General features: G+C 38.5%; 1 protein-coding gene across 3 annotated transcripts in view; it reads right to left on the reverse strand.

The window, feature by feature from the left end:
- The window catches only part of PDSS2 (decaprenyl diphosphate synthase subunit 2), a 224,411-nt gene extending 213,049 nt beyond the window's left edge, over positions 1-11,362 (reverse strand). For all 3 annotated transcript variants that reach the window (XM_069487798.1, XM_069487797.1, XM_069487796.1), the window contains exon 1: positions 10,829-11,362. In XM_069487798.1, coding sequence (XP_069343899.1) covers positions 10,829-11,121 — 293 coding nt within the window. In that variant the 5' untranslated portion in view covers positions 11,122-11,362. The remainder of the gene's footprint in view (positions 1-10,828) is intronic.
- Between the last annotated feature and the right edge of the window lie 6,607 nt (positions 11,363-17,969).

The following is a 17,969-nucleotide window of genomic DNA, read 5'->3' on the forward strand; positions in this document are numbered from 1 at the left end:
CCCTGCCCCACCAACCCACTCTATTCTTTCTGTCTTCATTTTACTTGGAAACACTTTTATCCTAACATATGTAACATTTTATTGCACTTATTGTTTTACACATCTTTCTCCCTTATTTGAATACAAATCCTGGTGAGGGAGAGGGGGATGTGGTTCAGTGTCTGGTGTTCTTACTATCCCCCAATAACTAGCACAGTACTTGGCCATTAAAGGACACACTCAACTAGCTTCTGAAAGAAGAAATGAATAAACCATCGTGGTATTCTGCCAGGTTTTCCTGCCTCAAGCTTTTCTTTTGTGCAATTCACAACCTCTACAGCTGCCAAAGTCAGCTTTCAGGAAGGCACATCTGCTCAGGTCTCTCTACTACTTAACCTTTATGGTCTCTACCAACCTTAGGATAAAATTAGATCTTCTTAAAATGACATAAGAAGCTCTTCAAAATCCAGCTGCAACCTTTCCTTTTGCTATATAAATCAACGTGATTTAGTTCATAGAAGCTTTATTCACAGTAGCCAAAAATAGAAACAATCTAAATGTTCATTAAGTTGAATAAATAAATTTCTCTATATCCATTCAGTGGAATACCCTTCAGCAATAAAAATGATATATAGTAGTTTTATATATTTTATCCAGTTTCCTGGAAGGGCATGTCTAGCATCAGTTACTCTATTGTGACAGAAGAAGAAATTTCCAACCTATCTTTTTTGCTTCATCCCATTCAGCCTACACCAAACTATAAATTTTCCTAGACTTTGCCAAGGAATTCCTTGTGTCTTAATTTCTTTTCCTGCCTCAGTCATCTCCTTCCCATCCAACATGACCCAACTCATCTGCCACCTCATCTTTGGAAGTCTTTTTTTTTGAGACAGAGTCTCGCTCTTTTTGCCCTGGCTAGAGTGCCGTGGTGTCAGCCTAGCTCATAGCAACCTCAAATTCCTGGGCTTAAACAATCCTTCTGCCCCAGCCTCCCCAGTCGCTGGGACTACAGGCACGTGCCACCATGTCCAGCTAATTTTTTCTATATATATTTTTTAATTGTCCAGATAATTTCTTTCTATTTTTTAGTAGAGATGGGGTCTTGCTCTTGCTCAAGCTGGTCTCGAACTCCTGATCTCGAGCAATCCTCCCGCCTCGGCCTCCCAGAGTGCTAAGATTACAGGCGTGAGCCACCTCGCCTGGCCTGGAAGTCTTTAATTTTCTCTAGAGAAAGATCTTTTTCTCTCTCTCTCTGTCTCTACAGCATATTGTTCACACGTACTACAGCAAGTAGTATCTCAAGGTACTCTATGTGCATGTTTCCCCATTAAAATGAATTTCTAATAATGATTAGAAAATAATTAATTAATAATTATTAACATATTAGGTACTTACAATATGCTAGGCACTTAGGTACTGTTCTAAGCACTTTATCTATATTAACTCATTTAATCTTCATTAAACCTTATGATATAGGTACTAATATTACCCTTATTTCACAGATGAGGAAAGTAAGGTGCAGAGAAGTTAAGTAAATCACCTGAGATCACAAAGCTTGGTAGTGGTAGAGCCAGAATGTGAACGCAGTCTGGTTCCAGAGCTCATGCTCACTATACTGTCTCTCATAAATTCCTGGATGGCAGCTGTAGTGTCTTATTCTTGTTTGTACACCCATACCCAGAGCACCTCAAATATTTGCGGAATGAATTAAAATTTATAATTTTCTCTTAGTCATCCAAGAAAAAGTTCTTCATAAGCAATGTAGGTTTCAGTCAGTAATTACAGAACTGAATCTAGAAAGGGTCTTTCATAAACATGGAAGAGGCTAAAATTAAATTTCTAATAATAAATTCAAAGAATTCTGAAGAATTTTACCATGCAGAAAAAAACTAATAAGGTTTTTAAGGTAGCCAAGTAACTGTAGTGAACTCAGGAACAAAATGTCTCTACCAAGGAGCCAATAACCCCTAAGAGAAGAGACTGAATATCATAATTTGTCCCTAATAATTGCATACTAAATTAATCCCATCTATCTAAATCTGAAAGAGAGAGGGGAGTGTTTTGAAGGCAAAAGCAAAAAGACAGAGTGAAACAAAAATTTCATTCTAAAAGCCAAATCTGTCAAGAGTAATCAATGAAAATAAATAAAGCCACATTACTTAAGGAATCAACTATGTTTAAGCAACAAAAAAAATTTAAGCAATTCTATATTGGAAAAAGTATTAGTCATCACCTTTGAAACAAATATCTTACATATGATATTAAAAACATTTAAGTTCTTGACAGTAGGTAGTATATGAAATGAATTTACAAAAGCTAAAAGTACTTAATTTTAATGATTTATACAGAAATTACAGTGATTAAAAATTATATATATAATTACATTTAATTAGAGAGGTAGTAATGAACCATAGGGTACAAGTAGTACTGGGAGGAAAGGGGCCATTGAGGCACTGTTGCTACCTTCAGCTTCTCCCATACTACCAATCTATGTCACACACCTGGGCCATCCTACATATCTCTGTCCAGCTTGGACAGGTCCATAATCTCTCATCCAAAGCCCTTGAAACCAAACCAAATGTCTTTCAGAAATCAAAATTTTTCTGATTTTAGGAAGGTGCATTTTCTCCAACACTCCACCAGAAACTGGGCCAGTACCCTGTAATCAAATGCATTAATATTTCTGCAACAAAATGAATGAATATTCACATTAAGTGGGATAAACAGAGACTATAAATAGTCTCACATCAGTTCAGGTCAGATTTGTTAGCCTGAAAAAACACTCTGTTTTCTGAGCTGTTAAGATTTTTAAATTGTGAGAAAAGAACTATAGACGTGTATCACCAAATTGCATTCAATCTGTTCACTCTCTGCTTGAGAAATGACAATGGCTGGCCACATTCAATGACAACACTAATTTTTAGATTAGTCTAGAATTGGTAACACCACTGGAAATCAAGTAGTCAAACTCCTTACTTCATTGTTTAGGAAACTAAACCCCAGAGATGAAATGACTTACCTGGAGTCACACAATTAAGTACTAACAAAAATGCAACTAGAACACACAGATATCTGGTCTCCAAGGTCTACTACTTCTCTCTTTCTCTCTCTCTCTGGTCTCCAAGGTCTATTACTTCTCTCTCTCTCTCTCTTGATTTGAAGTGTCTTTTTTTTTTTTTTTTAGCTTTTCAAAATAATAATTACAAACAGAAACTTGCAAAAATAATATAGAGTCCTAGGTACTCTTCGCCCAGCTTCATCCAGTGGTGATATCATTTATACCTATAGTACAATACTAAAAAAATTGACATTGATACATTAGTGTTGACTAAACTACATACCTTATTCCATTTTCAGCATTTTTAGCCTTCATTTATTTTGTGTGTAGGCGTATATAGTTCTATGCCACTTTATCCCATGTATAGATTCATGTAACCACCATCATAATCATGATTCCCAACTGTGCCATCAACATAATATTCCTGTTTGTACTTATACTCCTCCCTATTCCCTACATTGTCCCTGACTCTAGAAAACACTTATCTGTCCTCCACCTCTATAGTTTTGTCATTTTGAAAATGATATAAATGTTACATAAATGGAATCGTACAATAAACATTTGAGATTGGCTTTTTAAAAAAAATGTGGTAAAATACATATACATAAAATTTACCATCTTAATCATTCTTAAGTGTATAGTTCAGTAGCATTAAGTATATTCACTTTGTCGTGCAACCAATCTCCAGAATGTTTTTATCTTGCAAACTGAAACTCTATACTTAACAACTCATTTTCTCCTCCCACCTGTCCCTGGCAACCACCTTTCTGTTTCTATACTCTGTTGCTCTAAATATGACTACTCTAAACACTCATAAGTGGAATCATACAGTATTTATCCTTTTGTGACTGGCTTATTTCACTTAGCATAACTGTCCTCAAGAATCATCCATGCTGTAACATGTGTCAGAATTTTCTTCCTCTTAAAGGCTGGATAATATTCCATTGTATGCATATACCACATTTTGTTAATCCATTCATCCATCAATGGACACCTGGGTTGCTTTGCCTCTTGGCTACTGTGAGTATTGCTGCTATTATTAATAACATGGCTATATAAATATTTCTTTGAGACCATGCTTTCAGTTCTTGGATATAGACCCAGAAGGGGAATTGCTGGATCATACAGTAATTCTGTTTTTAATTTTTTGAGGAAGGAGATTGAGTTTTTTCACTCAAAATAATTCCTTTGAGATTCATTCAAGTTGTTGTATCATGGTACACTTCTTTTTATTGTTGAGTAGCATTTCATTATTATGTATGTACCAGTTTGTTCAACCATCCACGACTGAATGACGTTTGTGTTGTTTTCCGTTTGGGGCTATGACAAGTAAGCCTGCTATAAACATTTGTGTATAAATTTTGATATGGATGTAAGTTTTTATTTCTCTAGAATAAATGCTAAGGAATATGATTGCTGAGTTATATGATAAATGTATGTCTAATTGTATATGAAATTGCTAAGCTGTTTTCCAGAGTGGCTGTACCATTTTATATTCCATTCAGCAATGTATGAAAAATCTAGTTTCTCTGCATCTTTACCAGGACTTCATATTAACAGTATTTTTTTATTTTAGCCATTCTAAGAGGTATGTAGTTGTATTTTGTGATTTTTCTTTTTTCTTTTCTTTTCTTTTTTTTTTTTTTTTGAGACAGAGCCTTGCTCTGTGCAGTGGCATCATGATAGCTCACTGCAACCTCAAACTCCTGGGCTTAGGCGATATTCTTGCCTCAGCCTCCCCAGTAGCTGGGAATACAGACACTCCATAATGTTGGCTAATTTTTTCTATTTTTAGTAGAGACGGGGTCTTGCTCTTGCTCAGGCTGGTCTAGAACTCCTGACCTCAAGCAATCCTCCTGACTCAGCCTCCCAGAGTGCTAGGATTACAGGTATGAGCCACTGCTCCCAGCCTCATCCTGATTTTAATATGCATTTCCCTAGTGGCTAATAATGTTGAACATCTTTTCACATGCTTACTTGACACCTTTATACATTGTTCCTTTTGCCTATTTTCTAATTGTATTGTTTGTTTTCTTACTATGGAGTTTACAGAATTCTTTATGTATTCTGGATACAAGTCCTTCTTTGGATGTGACTTGCAAATATTTTCTCTCAGTCTGTGGCTAATTTTTTCATTCTCTTAAATGGTTCTTTCACAAAGTTTTTAATTCTGATGGAGTTCAACTGCTTTCTTATATGAATTAAGTTTTTGGTATCACATCTAAGAATTGTTTACCTAGCCCTAAGTCTTGAAGATATTCTCCTATATTTTCTTCTAAAAGTTTTATGTTTCACATTTAAATCCATTTTACATTGATTTCACAATAATTCATTTTACATTTTTTTTTTTTAATATTGTGTGAGGTTTAGGTCAAGGTTCATTTTTTGGTCTAGGATGATGATGATGTCCACTTGTTCCAGCCCCGTTTATTCAAGACTATCCTCCCTCCACTGAATTGCTTTTGTACTTTTGTTAAAAATCAATTTGGCATATTTGTGTTGGTCTACTTCTGGGTTCTCTATTCAGTTCCATTGATCTGTCAATTTCTCTGCCAATACCACACTGTTTTGATTAATGTGCCTATATAGTAAGACTAGGTATTATAGAATGATTCCTCCCCTCCTTTTTTTCAACATTGTTTTAGCTATTCTAGCTCTATTCAAGTTGCTCATTATATTTTATTGCACAGCTTATTCATGCTTTTAAGGTCCTCCCTATACCCAGGAGAGGTATAACAGCCTGGGAAGAAAGTAGAGAAAAAGAATCATGAAGGAAAAAATACGTAATATATTACCCTATAACGTTACTCTGTAATTTTTATCCATCCATCCTTCAATGAATCCCTTTAAGAAAGGTTCCGTACTATTCCAGGCCATCTCTAAATGTAGTAACTCATTAGACACAAGTCATTTGTTTCCTTCCATTAGATATTTGTAAATATATGTGTCAATTCATGAAGGGACAGAGTCCATGTTTTAGACTTCTTTATATCCCTCCATAAGCTTCAATCAACATTGAATCAATTAATTGAGGATTATTTATAGTTGTTTACAACAGAGAGACCCTAGAAAATCGAGATGAACAAGAGTAAAAAATGAGCTTATTGCTCCATTGTTCCTAGTAATAGGATCATTATCTCACCAAATCTCAAGTTAGTTGTTTTTTTTTTTTTTTTTGAGACAGAGTTTTGCTCTGTTGCCCTGGGTAGACTGCAGTGGCATCATCGTAGCTCACTGCAAACTCAAACTCCTGGGCTCAAGTGATCCTCTTGTCGCAGCCTCCCGAGTAACTGGGTCTATGGTGTACAAGCATGTGCCACGATGCCCAACTAATTTTTCTATTTTTAGTAGAGATGGGGTCTTGCTCTTGCTCAGGCTTGTCTTGAACTAGTGAAATCAAGCAATCCTCCTGCCTCAGCCTCTGAGAGTATTAGGATTACAGGAGTGAGCCACTGTGCCCAGCCCAAATCTCAAGATTTTTTAATGTAATCTCACTTCTGAATTAAACTGTTAAACTGTTAAATCGCACTTCTGAACTAAATTGAATATATATCTAGGCTGGTTTTCCCTTTTCTTGATGGGATGGCTTAGGTAAAGAAAAGAAAGTAGCAAATAATAAATTATGGTGGTTTCCCTTTTCCCCCAGCTATTTGCCAATAATGTCACCATTCATTTAAATTTTAGGGCTATTAGACATGATTCATCCCTAACATATCATGTAGATTTACTCAAAAAGTAAATGGCCCAAGGAATTAGAATATTGATTTAAGCAAATAATAGACACCTAAAATATAAAATGGGTCATTTTATAATTGTAAAAGAATTTAGCAAGTGCAACTTCCTATCATCCTAACCGCATCAACTACAAGGGATCTTTGTGCCCTCTGACTACCATGCTGAGAGCATCTTCCTCTTAATCATCAATGCTTTGCTGACAAGAGTTCAACAAATTATGGTGTACAGCATGTGAAATAATATAGCTGCATAATCCATGTTTTTAGTTATAATTTACAGTAGCCACAACCTGGCCTAACCTCCCTGGATCAGATGCCTGCTCCTTTGCTAAAACAGATATATGCAATTGATAGATAAGATAGATAGATAGATATCCCCTCCCCAGAAGTTTCTTTGTTCATTGGCTGTCTGTGAGTTTAGACTGTTTAAATAATTTGCAACACAGTGACATAGGAAGTATAATAAAATTACATAAAGATTAGCTCTTTCTTCTCTTATTAAATAGAACAATTCATATATGCTAGCACAACAATTTTGCTAAATCATGTTTATTTTGTGCCTCTCCAATTCTTTCACTGTACTATGGGACTACTGGGCAGGGTAGGCTATAATCAGGAAAGTTTTGGAACCATTAGTCTCACATGCTTTCATCTAATGTGTCTCTGGTGGCCTCAGAAGGGATCTTCTCCAAACCCTCATCTGATGCTCTCACAACTAAGTAGATGAATTGCAAATTTCAGAAATATACACAATAATAAAGCTCTTTTTAGCTCTGCCCTTTTCACTTCAATGCTTTATTACAGGGACTATAATACTCACAATGCAATATACTACTATAACCCCCACCATTTATACTATCATTCCTATCATACACACAGAAACCTCCTACTTAATTATCGAAAATTAAGAAACCTCTGCCAGGCTCAGTAGCTCATGCCTGTAATCCCAGCACTTTGGGAACTGAGGCAAGAGGATTGCTTAAGGCCAGGTGTTCAAAACCAGTCTGGGTAATATGGCAAGACTCTGTCTTTACTGGGGAAAAAAAAAAAAAAATTGGCTAGGCGCGGTGGTGCACCCCTGTAGTCCTAGCCGCTGGGGAGGCTGAAGCAGGAGGATCTCTTGAGCCAAGAGTTCGAGGTTACAGTGAGCTATGATCATGCCACTGCACTCCAGCCTGGGTAACGGAGCAAGACCCCATCTCAAAAAAAAAAAAAGGAAAAAGAAAAATGAAGAAACCCCTCTTGGTTTTAGTGTTATGAGTACATGGTGTACTGAACTCGAACTTTGCTTGTGACAGTATGAACTGTTATACCACTTTGGAAAATAATTCAGTATTATCTTCTAAAGATGAACATATACATACCCAACAGTTACACTCCTGTATCTATATCCTCAAAACATGTACACCAAAAGACATGCAAACATATTCATAGCAACATTTTTCATAACACCAAAAAATGCAAACAACCAAAATACTGATTAAAAGAAGACTGTGTACCAGGCACGGTAGCTCACATCTATAATCCCAGCACTTTGGGAGGCTGAGGTGGGAGGATTGCTCGAGGCCAGGAGTTCGAGATCAGCCTGGGTAACACAGTGAGATCTTGTCTCCACAAAAAAAAGAAAAAGAAAAAAGAAAAGAAGATTGTGGTATATTCACACAACAGAATTTATTTAACACACTAGTGAAAAACTAATGACATACAGTTAAACACGCAACATGGCTGAATCTCAGAAACGATGAATTTTAAAAAGTCACAAAAAAGCTATATGCAATAAACTACCATATTTGTAAATTTTTTAAATGAGCAAAATTAAACATGTTGTCATTGTTTAGGACAACTCCCATGTAATTTTAAAAAGGAAAATTTTTTTTTTAAAAAACCAAAACAATATAGTGGGAGTCAGAGAAATAGACTGGGGAATATATAGTTAGCTTCAACATAATTGGTAAAGTTATAGTTCTCAAATTGGGTAGGAGGCTCATTAGTTTTATTAAGCCTTAACACATATACATACCTAGGTGTGTGTGTTTTGAGAATGTGTCATCTAAAATCTCTAGAGAACTATTAATGTTCTAGCTACAGGACAAGTTTGGCCCAATCATAAAGTGACATTCTTGATAGTTGGGAACACCACAAACAAATAAAATCACTTTATTATTGCTATTTAACTTTTGAAGGAAGAAAATGACAGGTGTCTCATTAAAAAATTAAAGCAAGAGGGTAGACAAAGGAAGAGGATGTAGCTAAAAAAGGGCAACATGAGGGATCAATGTAGTGAAGAAAATGTTCTGTATCTTGACTGTATCAATGTAAATATCCTGCTTGTGATATTGTACCATAGTTTTTTGCAAGATGTTACCATTGGGAGAAACTCAGCCAAGGGTGTATTGGATGGCTCTGTATTATTTCTTCCAACTGCATGTGAATCTACAACAATCTCAAAATAAGATTTTAATTAAAAAAAAAAAAAGATCATTTTTGTCCTGGATTTCTCCACCTTGGCACTACTAACATCTTTGGGTACATGATTCTTTCTTATGGGGCTGTACTGGGCATCGTAGGGTAGCATCTCTGGCTTCTACTTACTAAATGTCAGTAAAGTGGCTGTATTCATGACAATCAAAAATGTCTCCATACATTGCCAAATGACCCCTGGGGCGCAAAACTGCCCCAGTTGAGAACCACTGCTCTAATCATAACAACCAAGAAAAGCTATGGAAATGTTTGTTGAAGGAGACTAAAGATGCATGACAACTAAATGCAATACCTGATCCTAGGCTGGATCCTGCACTGAAGAGGAAAGAATGCTATACAGGTCAATTATTAGGTCAATTAACAAAATTGGAGTATGAATGGTAGATTAAAGCATTGTACCAATATTAAATATACCTAAGTTGATTACTGTAGTTATGTAAGAAAATATCTCTACGATTAGTAAATACATACTTAAGTATTTAGGAGTAAAGGACCACAATGCATGTAATCTACCCTCACACGTTAATAGGATACATATGGGTGTGTATACACACACATATATGTATGTAGTAAGTGAATCTGATTAAAGGGTATATGAGTGTGTTCTCTGTACTATTTTTATTCTTGTAACTTTTCTGTATAAGTTAATTACAAATCAAAAGGTGTGGGGTTGGCCGGGCGCGGTGGCTCACGCCTGTAATCCTAGCACTCTGGCTGAGGCGGGTGGATTGCTCGAGGTCAGGAGTTCGAGACCAGCCTGAGCAAGAGCGAGACCCTGTCTCTACTAAAAATAGAAATTATCTGGCCAACTAAAAAATATATATATAGAAAAAAATTAGCCAGGCATGGTGGTGCATACCTGTAGTCCCAGCTACTCAGGAGGCTGAGGCAGGAGGATTGCTTGAGCCCAGGAGTTTGAGGTTGCTGTGAGCTAGGCTGACGCCACGGCACTCACTCTAGCCCCGGCAACAAAGCGAGACTCTGTCTCAAAAAAAAAAAAAAAAAAAGGCGTGCGGTTTTTTCAAGTGAGAAAAGAGTTTTATAAACCCTAGTGGCAAGTTTCACAGCAGTAGTCCAGCATAAGTGATAAAAATTCCAACATAATAATTACTACTGATTTGATAAATTCCTGATTCAAGCCCCGGACATTCACTGGAAAGAACTGTCTACCTTTAGCCTCTCTCCCACGCTCTTTCTGAAGGTGACCCCTTCAATAATGCATAACTGAAAATTAATCTATACCACTTTTAAAAGACCATTTCTAGGAAATGACTCAAACCTACATCCCTGCTCGATCTCTCCACAAATCACTGAGCCATCTTCATCCTAGACAATTAAGAAGCAAAATCGTGAAAAGTGTACAAGTGTTTCTCAAAAGAAAATCACTTTCCCACTCAGCTGAGCAAGAATGTTAAGTGGCCTAGAGAAAAGACAACATGGAATGCCTAGGAGGATTGAAAGAAGGAAGGGGTAAAAGGGGCCAGGAGCCAGTCTGAGTGAGATGGGCTGAGTGTGCCAGCCAGAAAAAAAAGGATTCGAGTGAGTGCGAGTGTGTCAGCGAGAGAGAGTAGCTCACCTGGCTGTGGTAAGCAGAGGGTGCTGAGTTCCCACCAGCTTCCGCACCTGCATAGCGATGTTGCTGAGCTCGTCACTCAGCAGGCAGCGGAGGCTCATGAAGGACGTGGGATAGCCCACGATCTTCTCCGCCTCTGACACCACCTGGTTCCAGTAGGCCGGGGACCTCGAGGACTGACCACGCCAGGAACCTACTGAGGAGATGGTGTCGAGGGACGGGGACCACCACCGGCGACGCGGGGGACCCGAGGCTCCGAGATAACGGGGCAAGCGCAACAGCTGCTGAAGGTTCATGGTTTGAGTGTAGGAGGGTCAGGGACCTGGGGGTGTCCGGAGTTGGCACGGGAAACAAGACAGGGACAGAGGAGGAACTTGCAGGAACTAAAAGAAAGCGGCGATTCTTGACCCTCAGAGGAGGGTGGCTTCCTAGAGCCGTGACCAGAAACGAACTTTAACTGCTGCTTTCTGCAGTTACCCAGGATGGATGAACAGCGGCCCCAGCTCAGCACTGCCCCCAGCCACCCGGGGTAGAAACCACGGCCACTTCCTATATGTGGGACGCCATATTGGAGGGGTGGAATGCGGCCTGCCGTAAAGACGGAGACGGGCTGTTAAGGAGCAAAGAATGCTCCCCACTTTACGGCGTAGCCGAGAACGCCCTGAAGGGGCGGGGCTTTGGAAGTGAACTTCGGGAAGTGAGGTTCACCTCCTCCCACCCTGTCTTCTGCCCGGCGAGCATCGACCATGGCAGGGATAGGCTGTGGGCGGCGAGTGGTTCCCCTGCACCAGAAATCTGGGCCAAGTCTGGATTCATCATAGCGTTCCTGGCGCCCAGCACAGAATGGGCATGCGTAAATATTTGTATCATGAACAAGGATCGGTGTCTACCAAGTCTCTCTTCCAGGCCCCCCAGCCGCCCGCGAGGAAAGGCGGCGGGCGGAGGCGCCTGCTCCTCCTGGGAGCCTTTAGTCGCTGTCCGCCGCCGGCCTCTGGCTGGCCCTCGGGTTGCGTGGCTACTGGAGCTGTGGGCCACGGCTCAGTGGTGGAACGCAAAGTCCCCAGGCGTGGGACTGTGCCCTCAGGCCCAACCAGATGGAAGGCGGCGTGGCACAGCGGAAAGGGGTCCTTTTCCAAGGAATGTAGTAGGATCCACGTTCAAATCCCCGGCCTCTTCGCCAAGCCTTTGTTTCCTCACGTGTACAGCCCTGGCAGAACCAGCCGTGCCTCCTTCCCAAGGATGCGGAGAGGTTGAAATGAAAGGTTGCCTGCTCCCTTCCTCTCCTCTTCCTTTTTACGCCTAGCCCTAGAGCTCTACTCACCAAGAATTCAAAACTGTATCACTGAGCCGGGGCGGTGGCTCAAGCCTGTAATCCCAGAACTTTGGGAGGCCGAGGCGGGAGGATCGCTTGAGGCTAGGAGTTGGAGACCAGCCTGAGCAACATAGGGAGACCTCCCGCCCCTACAAAAAAATTAGCCAGGTATGGTGGTGACCTTAGACTGGAGGATCCCGTGAGCTCATGAGTTGGAGGCTCCGGTGAGCTGTGATCAGGCCACTGCAGTCCGGCCTGGGAGACAGAGCAAGACCCTGTCTGAAAAACAAAAACAAAAACCTATCACTTTTCACATACTAGCTCATGTTTTAGCTCATTTAATCCTAAAAACAACCCGGTTAAGATTATATTAGTATTCTCCGTGTTTTGTATGAGAAAACTGAGGCACAACTGAGTTGTCTAAGTTGCCTAATGCCACACTAGGCAGGAATTGAACCCAGGCAATCTGGTTTCTGAATCTATACTCTCAACAACATTAGACTGTCTAAAACTAATAGGCTACAGTCCACTCTTTCTCCTCATTGCTTAGGGGAAGCAGTCAATATGATTATCCTTTCAGTAATGCTACCTATTATTTTTTTTTTCAGGTATGTCTAGCATCTTGTCCCCTTTTTCATCACCCAAAACAAGTGTTAACAAACGCTTGTTAATAATAAAGGATACGTTACTCAGTTTTTATACTCTTAAAAATAGCTTGTAAAACTGTTCAACTTTCAAAATCCTTACAAATTTGTGGTTGATATTTTTTAAATTAGCATCATGGATAATAATGTACCAGACCCTTGGGCTACATGTAAAATTGGGACTTAAAAAAGGAAATTAAAGGGTAATTGTTAACTTTGCAAAAAAAGATGCTTTTTTCTACAAAAGGTTTAGCTTCATACTCACTTTGGCAAATTTTTCTTGTGATTTAAAAATTTGATTTCACCTTCAAAAATTCAATTTAGGTATAACTTTTCAGGTACGCATTTTTTTAAAAAGTGAATTATGCTTACAAGTATTAAACACAGTGTATGCCTTCAAAATAAGTAAGGTAAGCTGAAGTTTGAAAATAATTCCTGTGAACAAGATATACTCTTGGCAATAAAATTCAGGTCTGTTCCTAGATGAAAATAAATGTGGAGAGTGAGATAATTTACCATTTAAAAAAGTTCCAAGGCCTGAGCTTCTGGGTTATCCAAGGTGAAAGAAGTCATGAAAATACGAAGAGAGATAAAGACTGAATGTAATATATTGTGCACCTGAGGCTGTTTCTTCAGCATCATGGTACCTTAAGGGTAACTTTTCATGCAATTTCCTTAATACCAATTCATAGCATGTACTTTAATTTCTTCACAGAAGCCAAGTGCATTATTCTCTGGTCATACTCTATTAACCAAGTTTTTGATTATTCATGGGACTTTTGGTCCCATTTACTTTAAATAATCAGCACTTTCCTTTATACTTACAGTTAAAAGGTTGCATTGTACCTAATGATAATCGGTTTTTAGAAGGTTAAAATGGTATTTGTTCTTTAATCTTCCAGATAAATATATAATACCTTAAAGTCTTTATGATTAAAGAGATTTCTGAATTGGTAGTGACTTTTGGAGGAGCAGGGAGGAGGAGTGTGATTCTGCCCTTCGTCTGCCACTGATAATAGTCATTTTGAGGATGTCTGTGAATGTGTGCATAAAGAAAGAGTACAGCAAAGTTTCTCAACTTTGGCATTATTGACATTTTGGAATAGATAATTCTTTGTTGGGGGAGGAAGGTCTGTCCTGAGTGTTGTAGGATGTTTAGTAACATCCCTGACCTCTACCCACTAGATGTTAGCAGAACCCCGCTCCAAGTTGTGAGAACGAGATATGTCTCCAAACGTTGCCAAATATCTATCTCAGGGATGTGGGAAACACCAAAATTGCTTACTAGAATGCAGGGAAATGGGAGATGCTGAAAGAAAAAAGCAATATCCGTCCATGACATTTACTCCTACAAAGCAGCAAAAGAAGAAGTCCTGACGGTGAGTAGCCCTGCAGGTTAGGGAGTGGTCACACCACAATCTGTGGAAACTTTCAGACATACACAGGGACTTCCCCTTGACGTTGTGGTTGTTCTGGAAACAGCAAGCTGCCAAAAGATGGTCATGGAGTTCCTCCTCTACGTTTTTCAGGACTCTGAGGCTAAAGTACAAGTGGATTTCACTTATTGGCCACTCTGCATTCTGCTGACCTTAGAAAGAAGTGAGATCATATTTGACATCCTTTTATTTGGCTAGAAACCTGAGCCAACCTTTGGAAATACAAGGTCTTAACAGGATATGGATGCTGTGGCTTTGGCATTTCCATGATTAGGTGAGTGCAAATAGATAAGAGATACTGCAGCCACCCTCCTTCTGTCACCCTTAATCACCTATTGTTTATCCTAAGAGATTTCTTCTAAAACCAGGTGAAAGCATTATGTTGTATCTTGGGGCAGGATGATAAAAGAAGGCAAGCAGTCAGACCAGCAAAAATCTGAACGTTTGTCCACCTACTTGGTTGGCAGGCTGTAGGGATGGCACACATTGCCATTGAGAATACAAAATGGTACACAGCACTTATGGAAGGGAATTTGATAAACCCTAGCAAAATTACCATATGCATTGCCCTTTGACCCAGAAACCCCAATTTTGAGAAGCTATCCCAAATTACAAAATGACTTATGCACAAGGTTATTCATTGCACTATTATTTGTAATCGAAAAGTATTGGAAACAATCCAAATAACCCCAAGCAGGAGACTGGTTGGACAAACTAGGGTAGATCCACACAATGAAATATACTATGCAACTATGAAAAACCATGAGGGCTATCTCTTTACACTGATATGGGGTGACCTCCAGAATATATTAGCTTAAAAAACCGCAAGGTGCAGAACAGTATAGTATGCTTTTTTTGTAAGATAGATAAACCATGAATGTATATTTGCACATATTTAGAATGGAAGGAAAGAGGTGGAGGAGATAGGCATAGAATTTAGACTATGAATATACTTTGGCTCTACAGCTTTAATTTTAGAATCATGAATTTATTTTACATATTCAAAATAATTTTAAATCCAAAAGAAAAAATGCAATTCCTAAAATTTGAAAACAAACTGAAACAAATCATATAACTGTATATTAGTTAGTGGCTTAACCATATCAAATAGACAAATTACTTTAGAAAATAGTATTTTCAATTTGTACAATCATAGTAGAATATATTCTGAGGGTAAATAGACCTACAAAAAAATCTTAAGCTTCAATCAATAGTCTCACTGCTAGTAGAAATATAGATATTATTATATTACTCTGAAACCATTCTTGTTTATTATAGGTAAAAACACTTATTAGAGTTTTTAGAAACAATGATTTTCAGACTAAGTAGAAACCATGTAATATGAAAGTTAAATTGAAAATATTGTGTGAACTTAGGATTTTTTTCTTTTCAAAAATGTGTTTCTTATATCCCAATAAGAAAAATTTTACATTTATTGGAGGGAAAAAAAAGCATTTACTTGCTTTATCCCTTGAAAAGGCCCAGCAGTAATGACAATCTTGTAGTAATAAGCACCTTTAGCGTTTATATTTTACTGTCAATAAATCATTTCCTATGAAAAGGAACAAGGATCTTTGGCAGAATGGCAGATTTTAGTATGGGGCAAGAAATGTGTGGGATGAACTGGAACAGTTTGTTGTGCCAGAAATCAGGGAACCTATTACAATCTAAAGGGACAGATCAAAGGCACGAAAGGGTCAGCATAAAGGAGTTCCTACTGGCTGAAAAGAGGACAATCTGAGCATCAAAAAGAATAACTATTAATATAACTGATTAGAATTCAGTCATTAATATAAATCCATAAGTTCATTTTTAGATATATTGATAATTAGGACAATACTCTGAATATTTTCACTGCAATGAAAGAATTAAGCATTTATCCTGTATGAGTTATATTTAGTGATGTCTTAGCCTGGCTTACCCCCTTGAAAGCTGAACCTGAGACAAGGGCTTGATTTTTAGGTAATTTATTTGGGACAGTGATGTCAGGAAATAGTAGTGAATGACTAGAAAGAGGGAAACAGGGTAAGTCAATACAAGGGTGTTCTCTAGTTGGTCATCACTGTGGACAATGAGGCTTTGAGCCTTGTAAAGTATACTTCATAATTGTCAGCTTGATACAAAAGGAGAGCAGTTATTTACCAGTTTCCAACTTCCATTGGTCCAAGTTTCCTCCTTGGGCCCTTAACCCTTTCATACTTTAAATCCATCCTGTGTGCGTGCTAGGCAGATGTCCCTCCCTGGTGGAGTCAGAAGAACTCAGAGGCAGAAAGTGAGATGTATGCAGTGCATATGAGGAGAGGTGCTGTCAGGTTATGCCTGCTGCAGCAATGGCCATAGTATAATAAAAGGTGGGCTGAGAGGATGTGAAATAGGGAACAAGCCCTTCTAGTGGAATAACTAAATAGCCCAGATCCATGAGGGAAAGTTCTTCATTACAAAAATAATTCCATTGAATAAAAGAGAAAGAAATGATAGAATTAGGAAGTCATGATTTTCTAATTCCTCATGAAATTATTTGATTCAGATTACAGTCATCAGTAGATGAGAGGCCGTTGGGGACCTTTGATATGGAGGCCTTGGGCTGATACCACCTGCAACTACCAATCAGTCTCAGCATCACTGTGAGTGGGAGTCCATACATATGTGCCTCAGAATATGGTATATTATGAAGTACACAACAACAGCTAAGAAATATTTTAGCTAAAATAGTTAAATCTAAATCTCATAAAATTTTTAGGACTAACTTCCTTCCAATCTCTTAGAAACACAGGAGAGAATAGAAACAAGTAAAGTGGCCTCACAAGGAAGCCAACAGACACATCCAACCTACAAGCCAACTGTCTGTGTATCTTCAACAGGACAAGTGAGTAAAATGGAGTAAAGGGACTCCTCTAGATTGAAAGATTGTAAGAGATATAACAAACCCAGTCTAACGGGTAGACCTTGTGTGGATTCTCATTCTAGCAAACCAACTGTTGCCAGGTGTGGTGGCTCACATTTGTAGTCCCAGCACTTTGGGAGGCTAAGGTGGGACGATTGCTTGAGCCCAGGAGTTCAAGACCAGCATGGGCAACATAGGGGGGCCCTCATGTCTATAAAAAAATTTTTAAAAAAGAGCCAGGCATGGTAGCATGCACCTATAGTCTCAGCTACTCAGGAGGCTGAGGCAGGAGGATCACTTGAGCCCAGGAATTTGAGGGTATGGTGAGCTATAATGACACCACTGCACTCCAGAGCAAGAAACACTCTCTAAAAAAATTTTTTTAAAACTTAACTCTTAAGCGTAAGTTCTGAGACACACAAACCAATTTGAATACAGTTGTGATATATTACATTTGCAGTGGAGTTATTAATTTTATGTGCGAATCTATAAGAAAATGTCCATACTTTTAAGTGATGCATGCCAGAGTATAGAGGGATAAAATAACATAATGTCAGGAATTTGCTTTAAGTCACTTAGGTAGGAAAAAGTAGATGAAACAAATATGCTAAAATCTAGAAAGTTGTTGATTCCAGATTATGGGCATATGGTATTGATTATACTATTCTGTGTTGTGTATTTTTGAATGTTTTCTTAATAAAAAATTTTAAAGAGGCAAGTAAATATCCTCACCCCTATTTTACAAATGGAAAGAAGTCAAATGATTTGTCCAAAGTCAAAAAGGTGGAAATCAGTACAGCCAGAATTAAAGCTAAATCATTTCACTCCTTCCCTGTGTCCTGTTGCCTTCATAACTAAATGCACTTTA

This window comes from Eulemur rufifrons, chromosome 15 (genome assembly GCF_041146395.1).
Source record: "Eulemur rufifrons isolate Redbay chromosome 15, OSU_ERuf_1, whole genome shotgun sequence".
Taxonomy (NCBI): domain Eukaryota; kingdom Metazoa; phylum Chordata; class Mammalia; order Primates; family Lemuridae; genus Eulemur; species Eulemur rufifrons.